The 11,089-nt window shown below is 51.1% G+C and overlaps 1 protein-coding gene across 1 annotated transcript; it reads right to left on the reverse strand.

Moving 5' to 3' along the window:
* Window positions 1–295: 295 nt before the first annotated feature.
* On the reverse strand, window positions 296–2,824 carry LOC130582889 (antigen-presenting glycoprotein CD1d-like). The gene is made up of 6 exons (XM_057381850.1): window positions 2,641–2,824; window positions 2,059–2,316; window positions 1,630–1,911; window positions 1,241–1,525; window positions 1,039–1,135; window positions 296–867 (listed from the first exon to the last, which is right to left on the reverse strand). The coding sequence occupies exons 1-6, from the start codon at window positions 2,717–2,719 to the stop codon at window positions 807–809; spliced, it is 1,062 nt and encodes a 353-aa protein (XP_057237833.1). The 5' UTR covers window positions 2,720–2,824; the 3' UTR covers window positions 296–806.
* Window positions 2,825–11,089: the final 8,265 nt, after the last annotated feature.

Here is an 11,089-nt window from a genome sequence, read left to right on the forward strand (position 1 = left end):
CTCTGCTATATTTGATGAGACATGGGTTTCCCTATTTCTCCTTTATTAGGAGCCTTGGTGTCACTTCACCCCCCTGTGCACAGTTGCTTATTTCCATGCAATATGTAAGAACGTGTTCATGTATGCACAGGCACACATGTACTGTTTCTTTCCCCACGTCTTGGTGCTTCCTGCAATTAGCACCAAAAATTCAGTGGTTGTTTGAGCTTCCATACATGCCTGATACAAACCTCTCCAAGCCCATCCAACTCCTAAGGAAAGGCATATGTTCCTAGTGAAAACAGGAATGGTTTATTTTCATTTAATACACATCTGCAGCTCCCACACATTACACAAGAGTTTCAGTGTAAGTGAGCACTTTGTAAAGCCATTTCTGGTCAGGTTCTGTTAGTCTGTGTGGAACAGTTCAGTCTCAACACAAATATTTCTGGAATATGGTTAATAAAGGCAATTTTTAAGAAAAAAATACTAGAAAGGGACAGTAGAAGAGTATAGCTTTCCACCTACTGACAAAAGTGTTACTGTACTAGAGCTGGGAGAATTTTCCATTAGGCCTTGAGGTGCCTTAGGGCATCAGTGGATGCACAGGTCAGTGCCACAAGCTAAGAGGTGATCATGTGTAACAAGTGAGAAGTTCTCAGACTTTTATCTATTTAGAAAATGCAAGTGCGTCAAAAGCTGTGCATCTTTGAATCGAGTTAGTCTCACAATTGGCAATGCCCAGAACTTAGGTGAAGCAGAAAAATGTAGTTCTTGCTGCTGTGAAGGCAGTGGAAGGGAATGGGGACTGTTGGCTCCCTCCTGAGCTATGCTTGTTTGCTTAGGATGGAGTTCCTGGACTCCGATTCCGCCATCTGCTGGTGCTTTCTGAAATGAGAGGGGGACAGCTGATGGATGCTCCATGGCAGAAACCTTGTGGGAGTGCAGACAGCATCTGGCAGGATCAAAGCAAGAGCTTTGCTGCTCAGTGTAGAAATACCCTGGGCATTTCCTCCCCTCTTCTCTCACTGCTGCTCCACAGAGCAGTCAGGGACTCACCTTTGTCTGCACACCCAAAGCACTGATACGGCAGCTATAGCCATGGCTGCAAGCAGCCCTGTCATAAGCCCTGTGATCAGCATCACTTCTGAGTTCCCTGGGAAACATGAGGAGAAGCTGCCATGAACTTTGTGGGGTTTGCTCCATCTTGTGGGGCAGGGTGGCTCAGGATCCCCATCTTATCCCCATGGGTAGCACCTACCCCATGGGATGAGAAGGCTGCGGTTGCCCAGGCTGCGGTGGCGCACACGGCAGACATAGCTGTGCCCATCATGGGGGGCCACGGCCAGGATGCTGCGGAGCTGGTAGGTGAGGTCAGCATTGGGCAGGATGGTGCTGGTGTTGAGCACTGGGCCCGGAGGCACCTCATGGCCATCCCGCAGCCAGGCTACGCTGATGGGACGGGGGTAGAAGCCGGTGACGTGGCAAACGAGCAGCAGCTGGTCTAGGCTGGGGATGCGGGCGAAGACTGTGGCCACAGGCAGCTCTGGGGAATGAGAGAAAAGGGATGGGGAAAGCCCCGGTGGGACATGGCTTGGCCCCAGTGTGAAGGGCTTTGGGGTGGCTGTTGCAGGGTCAGTGTGATCTCACCTTGTCTCTCCAGAGCTGCCCTCCCATAGTTCAGTAACACCTCCATGTCATCAACACAAGTATCATTGAAGAGAACTTCCACCAGCTCACTCAAGGTAGTGTAGTTCTGGAGAACTGACCAGACATACCGTGACAAGTTGGTGTCCTGGGAGAGGGTCCAGCTGGCATTCTCTGTGTCAAAGCTGAGGAAATCCTGACCATTGTAACCCACATAGGCAAAGGTCCGTGAGGTTCTGTTGGGGTAGAGCTCACAGCCTGCCATGCACTGAGCCACAAAGGGGTCTGGTGGGGCAGAGAGGAGAGAGAGGTTACATGAGGGGCTGGGCATTCTTGTAGACATGGTTAGTATCTCCTGCCAGCACTATAGCATCCTTCCCCACTTCCCATCTGCTGCTCAGAGAGGGGATGTAGTGAAGAAAGTGTACTCACAGGGGACGTCCCTTTGCATGGCACCTTCATTGATCAGATGGCTGAACTGCTGCAAATAGATCTTGAGCAGGTTGTCAATGGTATCCCAGTCACTCTGAGGCAGAGCTGGGCACACCCAGGGCTGGTAGAAGTGGATGGACCATGTGTGTTTATCAAGAGAACCAAGTTCGATGTCTTCCAGCAAGCCCAGCCCCTCTGTGTGCACGAATGAGGTGTTTTGGAAGGTGGTAGTCTGGAGCAGCCGGATAGTGAAGGTCCCTACATGAGACAAGGGTTGACAAGGAGGAGATGGGACTGGGAGAAGAAGGCTGAAGAAAGTGGAGGGGCTGAGGGGATTGGTCCTTGAGGTTGCAGGGAACCATGGGCCCCCCATAAGCCCCTTACACCCTTTGCAGCCTCAGCTCCCACCCTCTGCACTCAACGGAGTTGTCTGCATCCCTGCTGGGGAGGAGGTGTGGAGCCAGAGGACAAAGAGGGGTGAGGAGGCAAGTGCCTAAGGTGGGAGGGGGGTGGAGAGCAGGAAGCCTCTGCCCTATAGAGTCCCATGGAGGTTGATGTGTATGAGCCAGGGGTTCCACTTACCCTCCGGGTTTGCCCATGTCCAAGAGAAGAGGAAGAGGTAGAGGAGGAAGGAGAGAAGGCAGCAGCAAGGGGACTTCATGGCTCCAGCAGTGAGGCCCAGAGTGTGCAGTAGTCGATGCAGCTGCAGGGAGAAGAGATTGTTGCAAGATGTGGCCTCAGATGCCTTCCCAGGCTGGTTCTGCCCGGGCAGCTCTACTGGTGCTAATGGCCCTGGCAGCCAATGGGACTGGCACTGAGGTTTAGGGGAGGGCTCTGAGGTTCCCCCTTGGAGCAAGCTGGGGCATCCTGAGTATGGCTGTGAGTGCTGAGGGAATTTGATTGTGAGCAAGCTCATCCCATTGGTGCAGGAGCAGTCCCTCATGGCTGCAGCAGTGATCTTGACAAATAGCATGATGGGGGTGAACTCTTTTTCTACCCCACTTTCAGGTGGACGTGTCACTTGGCCATGGGCTACATCCACTGCCCTGATAGGAATGTGCCTTATTCATGCCTGGCATGTCTGGCCCTGCATAGAATAGACATTGCCACCTGTTCTGCATTGCCAGGTGGGTTCACAACAATGTGGCAGGGCAGGGAAACCCTATTTCTACCATAGGGCCTCGTGCCTGGGCTCTCTGTGGCCCCAGGCTGTGTACTGGTCCCATGCCTCTTTGTCACATCCCAACCATCCCACATCCAGGCCACTCTGATGTGCCACAGGCATATGTGCCAGTGATATGGCAAACGTGCTGGAGAGCTGGGCCATGGCCTTGGAAAGCTCTGAGGGGTGAGAGTGATAGACAAGAGCTGATGGTGGTATCCCCTGACCCCTCAGCACTGCTGGTCTGATCCTGGGGAAGAGACTTCCCAGGAAGTGATTAGCAGTTCCAGCCTGGAGCACAGCTGTAGGTGTCAGGGATGGCTCCAGAACAGCTGGCTGCAGGACCCAGTACTCCAGGATCTCTTCTTGGGGTTTAAGAAGGGAATGGACTAGACCAGCTTTAGTGTGGTGGTCAACAAGGGGAGAGATGGGCTGCAACGCCTAGAAAGGACTGTTTCCCACTGACAGTCATCCAACTCCTGGAGCAGTGGCAGTTGGCTGGACAGGATGTTCAAGCTGGGATGGGACCACACCATTAGGCCCATTCCAGGGACTTGCAGTTTATGTGCAATTTCTCCCCTTTCCATGGAGCTCTATCCATGCTGTGGGTCCTGGGAGCTGCCTCTCTGCTTCCCTGCACCCCACAGGGTTGGGGAGTCCAAACTCTGCCCTAAACACCTCCGAAGGGGAGGGCCTGAGGATTGGCTGCAGCACAGCAACTGCCCTTTCCTTCCCCCCAGCTTTAATGAGGAATCCAGTCCCCCTTCCCAGAAGGTCCTCTGTGCATGGGAACAGAAAATGGTGGGAGCCATCCCCTTGCTCTGTCCAAACTGGCACCAGTGTCCAGTGCTGGAAGGACAGTGTGGAGACCAGAGCCAGCCTCACCGCCACAATGTCCCATATCCACTACTACTCCCTCACCTGGTATTTCTCTCCCCCTTTCCTGGGGTTGCCCAYGTTGAGGGTGAAGGCAGAGCCAAAACCACAGCCGAGGGGAAGTTTGAGGTGGGGTGCCCTGATAACAACCAAAAACAACAGGGGCAGATGTATCCACATGGGTATGTGATCCTTCCAAGCACAACTGGGACCAGGTGCCACTGCTCCATGTTGCCAGCTGTAGGGACATGGGGAAGGCCTATAGGGGGCTGCTGCAGGCTGAGCTCCAGCACCCCATGACACTGAGTCAGACATGGGGACAAAAGGACACCAAACCCCTTCCCTTCCCTGGAGCTGTCCCAGAGAGAAGTAGGGATGCTGTGGTGGCCTGATAAGCCCAGAAATGGCACCAACTTCCCCAACAATATCACCCAGGGGATGTCTGGCTATGCCACCACAAAGTCCAGATCCCTCCCACTAGTCCTAGACCCAGAGGAGAGTGTTTGGCTGTCAGGATGGCAAAGCACAGCCATTGGGCAGCCAGGGAGGGAAGAGCCAAGGGGACTTTTGTCTCTGCAGTTCTGTGAGGTGATCACTTGTGCCCATGGTCTCCCCTAAGATGACTGTTGCTGAGCAGCTGAGAGGCCATTCACAGCCCTCTGTCCTGTGCAGGTGCATGGGACACTAGTGGTATCTAAGCTGCTTGTAGGAGGCATCTGGCTTGTACGGGTGCTCACAGTGTATTTAGCCCCCTTGGAATTTCCTCCAGATGTCTCCTCACTGTTCCAGTGGATCTGCTTTAAAGTTCTGCTGTTGAATATACTTCTCATATTTGGGGTTTTCCACTTTCTTTTTAACTCACAACTTCTTCCTCCTTCATACTGTCACTTCTCTGGTCTGAAAATGACCCAAGGGGACAGGGTACTGTCCATTGGTCCTCACAGTCCTCTCAAGTGGCTGTGGTCTTCAGAGTCACTGCCAGGTCCCCACAGTTCCCTCAGGTGACATTGGTCCTTTCAGTCCTCTCAAGTGATTGCTGGTCTTCACTTTCCCCCTGTCCCAAGGAACTGTAAGACTTTGAAGCTCTCATGTGGCCACTGGTCCTGGAAGACCCCACAGGTGACATTGTGTTATGGGTTCGGGAGGTTGCCCATACACAAAAAAATCAAGACACACTCAGAATTGAAGGCAAATTAACAGTTATTAGTCACAGTAGCAATTAATACATACTGACCCCTGTATACTGAAGAAGCCAATGAGCAGAAGAAGGACATGGAGCATGGCTTCTGAGCTGGAAGGGTAGGTAGGGAGCATACCTTCAGGGATTAACACAGCATGCATCATCTTCCTTTCCTCTCCACCCCAGGACTACACCTTATATCCATCTCTTCCTCAGGAGTTGCCAGTTACATCATCTCACACAGGGCCAAGATGTGAGATGAGGTCACAATGACCCATGATACCATCTCCATGCCAACAACGTCTTTAATGTGTATTATTCCCCTTTCACAAATTGAATCCCACCAGGTGACTGATACATAGTTTCATTTTTGAAGGTTAAAGTCCTATGAACTAACAATAAGATCTTCTTCTGCATTGTCTTATCAACAGGCACAACAGCGGACCAAATATGGCAGGCCTTAGACATGGGGTCCCTGACACACACTAGTCCTTGCAATCTCCCCTGAGGTGAAGGCTGTAACCCTCGAAGCCATGGCTGGGTGAATTGGGGTGGGGTGGACAGGGATGCAGTTTCTCAGGGTGCTGTACTAAGTGCGTGGGCAGCAGCATCCTCTGCACTGGGACAAAGTGCCTGAAGAACCCACTCAAAATGCCTAGGTGGGGTGTGTTATTGTAAGGTCTCTTGGGGGATGTGAGCAAACGCTTGCAGACTCCTCTCTGGTACAAGGTGTTTATAGATGTTGTACTGTAGGATCTCTTGGGAGGTCATTCACATGACATTCACCCTTTCCTCAATGAGTTTGCTCCCTGGCTGCCCCTGTGTCATGATCTGGTTATGAAGGTTATTAGAAATGCCTGTGCCCAAATAAAGGTGCAAATGAGACCATATGCCAATGTCAATAATATGAGTTTTATTTGATAATAAATATGACAGAAAGTGAGAGAGAGAGAGAGAGAGAGAGAGAAAGAGAAAAAGAGAGAGAAAAAGAAAAAAAAGAAGAATAGAAGGTGGGGGAGGGGACAGAAGGAGAGTGACAGAGACAGAGTAAAGAAAATATCATCATCTATGCATCCCAGTGATGTTCCATTGGTGTTCTCCAGCTGGTGTTCCTGGTGGTGATGCCTCTCCCCTCCCCCCCCCCAAAGCATAGAGTCTGTTGGGCTTTTATATGCTCAGGCCAGGTGCCCATGTCCAGGTACATCCCCCACAGGGAGGGGGCAGTCTCTTGCAACAGATTCTGGATCTGTTGCATCACGTGCAATCTTGTGGTGCAAGGCCACTGGAGGGTCTTTGGTGGCTTATGACACCCCCTCAGCTGCGTCTCACGTGAATGTCCCATGGATGTGGCCTGTGGGGTTAGGGGTTCCACAGCTGGGCCAGTCTGTGTAAGGGAGGATGGGTGTTCACTGCCTCTGACCAGGGATTACACTTGAAATGTCCCTCCACTCTCATTTTGGGGCGAGGCTGTGTAAACCTGGCTATAGTGGACTGTGATCTTCCCCACCCCAAATCCAGCCAGAGGTGACTCTCAGCATGGCTGCTGCGTTTGACTCTCCTGTGGATGCGTTCCTTTCCCTCAGCCTTGTTTGTCTTTCCTTAGGCCTGAGATAATTGAGCAATACCGTCTTATCTTGGTGGTTTCTTACAATCCAAAGACCCAGCCAGGTATCTTCTGGGAGGCTTCTTTGGTTGTAGCATCTTTAGATAGTTTTTTTAATAATGAAAACCACTTTATATCAATGTTTGAAGCATGGACAATTTCAGTCTCTGACAACCTGCTTTCCAGGTTTGCCCTGTCCAATGAGTGCTGCAGGATGTTCTCTGCTTGGGAGAGAAATTGCCATATTTGCCCAGTGGGTGCCAAGGCTGCAAGGAGGCATGTCCACACCTGAGTTTCATCTGTCTGTCCCAARTCACCAGGGAGAGGCTTGGCACCAGTCCTCCTGCAGCAAGGTCCTTGAGCCCTCTGATATCAGCAAGTGACTCTGGCTGCCACGGAAATGCAGTCCTGACTCCAGCATTGTGGTTTTCAGGGACTGGCCAGAGGAGAAAAACCACCACTGGATTTATGGTGGATGTGGCCAGAAACCAGCCAGATTTTCTGGCTTCCACAATGCTGCTAGATTTATCCTGGGAAATTTTGCAGGAAGCTGTCCAGTAAAACATGTTCAGATTGATTGGGAGCATGAACTACATGCCTTTSTCTGAGTGTGTGAACTCTGCTATATTTGATGGGACATGGGTTTCCCTATTTCTCCTTTATTAGGAGCCTTGGTGTCACTTCACCCCCCTGTGCACAGTTGCTTATTTCCATGCAATATGTAAGAACGTGTTCATGTATGCACAGGCACACATGTACTGTTTCTTTCCCCACGTCTTGGTGCTTCCTGCAATTAGCACCAAAAATTCAGTGGTTGTTTGAGCTTCCATACATGCCTGATCAAAACCTCTCCAAGCCCATCCAACTCCTAAGGAAAGGCATATGTTCCTAGTGAAAACAGGAATGGTTTATTTTCATTTAATACACATCTGCAGCTCCCACACATTACACAAGCGTTTCAGTGTAAGTGAGCACTTTGTAAAGCCATTTCTGGTCAGGTTCTGTTAGTCTGTGTGGAACAGTTCAGTCTCAACACAAATATTTCTGGAATATGGTTAATAAAGGCAATTTTTAAGAAAAAAATACTAGAAGGGGACAATAGAAGAGTACAGCTTTCCACCTACTGACAAAAGTGTTACTGTACTAGAGCTGGGAGAATTTTCCATTAAGCCTTGAGATGCCTTAGCACATCACTGGATGCACAGGTCAGTGCCACAAGAAAAGAGGAGCTCTATCCATGCTGTGGGTCCTGGGAGCTGCCTCTCTGCTTCCCTGCACCTCACAGGGTTGGGGAGCCCAAACTCTGCCCTAAACACCTCCGAAGGGGAGGGCCTGAGGATTGGCTGCAGCACAGCAACTGCCCTTTCCTTCCCCCCAGCTTTAATGAGGAATCCAGTCCCCCTTCCCAGAAGGTCCTCTGTGCATGGGAACAGAAAATGGTGGGAGCCATCCCCCTGCTCTGTCCAAACTGGCACCAGTGTCCAGTGCTGGAAGGACAGTGTGGAGACCAGAGCCAGCCTCACCGCCACAATGTCCCATATCCACTACTACTCCCTCACCTGGTATTTCTCTCCCCCTTTCCTGGGGTTGCCCAYGTTGAGGGTGAAGGCAGAGCCAAAACCACAGCCGAGGGGAAGTTTGAGGTGGGGTGCCCTGATAACAACCAAAAACAACAGGGGCAGATGTATCCACATGGGTATGTGATCCTTCCAAGCACAACTGGGGCCAGGTGCCACTGCTCCATGTTGCCAGCTGTAGGGACATGGGGAAGGCCTATAGGGGGCTGCTGCAGGCTGAGCTCCAGCACCCCATGACACTGAGTCAGACATGGGGACAAAAGGACACCAAACCCCTTCCCTTCCCTGGAGCTGTCCCAGAGAGAAGTAGGGATGCTGTGGTGGCCTGATAAGCCCAGAAATGGCACCAACTTCCCCAACAATATCACCCAGGGGATGTCTGGCTATGCCACCACAAAGTCCAGATCCCTCCCACTAGTCCTAGACCCAGAGGAGAGTGTTTGGCTGTCAGGATGGCAAAGCACAGCCATTGGGCAGCCAGGGAGAGAAGAGCCAAGGGGACTTTTGTCTCTGCAGTTCTGTGAGGTGATCACTTGTGCCCATGGTCTCCCCTAAGATGACTGTTGGCCACTTCTTGCTGAGCAGCTGAGAGGCCATTCACAGCCCTCTGTCCTGTGCAGGTGCATGGGACAAAACAAACAACAAGCAGTGTCCTGTAGATCCAGATGAGGTCCAGTGTACACCATCCACGTGGCAGAAATTTGTAGGGAGCACCATAATTTTACACCAACTCACTGGTAGAGATGTCAACCAAAGAAGAAGAAACTGTCCTTCGGGTGACTCCCTGGCTCCAGCTATATGAAGATTATCTTCTTTCCTCCCTACTGACCTGTACCTTGGTTGTGGAAAGACAGCTCAATATTTCATACAGACTCAAAAGCTTCGAGTAAACTAGAGAGGAAATGTCTCATTTCCTGCCACTGCAGACCAAAGTCTCTGTTATTTGGAGCAAGCATCCCCCTGCTTGAGGGTAAGGGAACATACCACGAGGCAGCCTGTGGTTTTACCTGCATGACACAGAGAGGGCATGAGGAGACGGAATTGAAAAACCATACCTCTCCTTGAGGGACAGGTATGTTAGCTGAGAGGAAGAACAACCACTGCAGGAAGTTCAAGGATAAATGACAGTCCAGTTTCCAGTGGGCTAGTCCTCAAACAGAATAGGAGGGCTGATGTTGCTTCCAATCTTCTTGAAGGGATCTCCAGTTCATGCTTACAAGAAATGAGCAACAAGTACTATGACTCAGATTAGAGGGGCCCTGCCTTCAGCCAGATGGAGGAAAGACAATAAGACATACTAGACTGTGTGTGTCTGATGGCCTGGCACATCCAACCCATAAGAATAGAAGGCTTTAAGTGACTCCAGTGCACAGTGTACCCTGATGCCACCAAGATCTGTAGTGACAGAATCCATCTCTATTTTTGGGGTGACAAGGGGACACCAGCAGCTGACTGTACTGGAAGCTGAAGTTGAGTGTCACTGGGAGCAAATGGCAAAAATGCCCTCCTGTGACTGGTCCAGAGGTCCTGCATATCCTTGGCAGAGATCAACTCACGAGAGGTCCTAAAAGGACTTTTTTTGGTATTTTGGGATAGCTGCTGTGCAGACAAAGGAAGCTAGGCAGCTGAATCCCTTTCCTGGTCTCTCATAGGACTCTTCTGCTGTGGAGCTGCTGAAGGTCCAAGAACAAGAGGCGCTGAGTGCTACCACAACAGTGGCAATACTGCATGAACTGGGACTCTGTGACCCCCAACTATGAGATGATTCATGAAATGGAGAGCCAGGGAGTCATCAGCAAGACTCGGTCACCTGTTCATAGTCCTTTATGTCCTGTGTGTAAGTCCAATGGAGAGTGGAGACTGACAGTGGACTATCATGGCCTGAATGAAGTGCTGCTGTGCCAGACATGCTTGAACTTCAGTACAAACTGGAGACCAAGGCAGCAAAGATATGCCAGTGTGTTTTTCTCCATTCCTTTAGCAGCAGAGTTCAGGCCACAGTTTGTTTTTGTCTGGAGGGGCATCCAGTGCATCTGTAACCAACTTTCTCCATTATTTGTTGTGGATGTGGTTCCAGTCTCATGAGCAGCAGTCCTCATACATCTGCTGCATCGTCAGTCGCCATCACAGGCAGACAGTCATCCCAAAACTGGTGCATCGTGGGGTCCCTCGTCCACTGGGTGCAGGCCTAAGGCCAGGCTGTTCCATCTCGGGAGCAAGGCCTCTCTTTCCATGGGTCTCCTGCTGGACACAGCTCCCTTCTCAGTGTCTGCCCACTCCGGCGTGGGGACCTCCCTCCTCCCCAAGCTGTGGATGGATCTCTGCACACTCTGTGGACTCCATGGACTGCAGGGGGACAGCCTGCTCCACCATGGTCGTCACCACGGTCTGCAAAGGAATCCGAGCTCCAGCACCTGGAGCAGCTCCTCCCCCGCTTTCTCCACTGACCTTGGTGTCTGCATTCCCTCACATATTTTCAGCCTCTTCCTCTGGCAAAACTATTGTGGCCCCTACCTTTCTTTTGATTTCTTCTTAAATATGTTTTCACAGAGGCGTAACCACCATCTCCAATTGGCCCAGGTTTGGTCAGTGGCATGTCCATCATCCTCAGAGCCAACAGCAATTGGCTCTGC

The sequence above is a fragment of the Malurus melanocephalus genome, unplaced genomic scaffold (genome assembly GCF_030028575.1).
Source record: "Malurus melanocephalus ecotype Western Australia unplaced genomic scaffold, MMel_1.1 scaffold_534, whole genome shotgun sequence".
In the NCBI taxonomy this organism is placed as follows: Eukaryota; Metazoa; Chordata; class Aves; order Passeriformes; family Maluridae; genus Malurus; species Malurus melanocephalus.

Bases quoted from the DNA above. Each gene is read 5' to 3' on its own strand.
- LOC130582889 (XM_057381850.1), bottom strand. From the start codon at position 2,719: ATGAAGTCCCCTTGCTGCTGCCTTCTCTCCTTCCTCCTCTACCTCTTC. The intron at 1,912-2,058 runs GTGAGTACACTT...CTGCCCCACCAG, and splicing joins CATGCAAAGGGACGTCCCCT to ACCCCTTTGTGGCTCAGTGC. The intron at 1,136-1,240 runs GTAGGTGCTACC...CATGTTTCCCAG, and splicing joins CAGCCTTCTCATCCCATGGG to GGAACTCAGAAGTGATGCTG.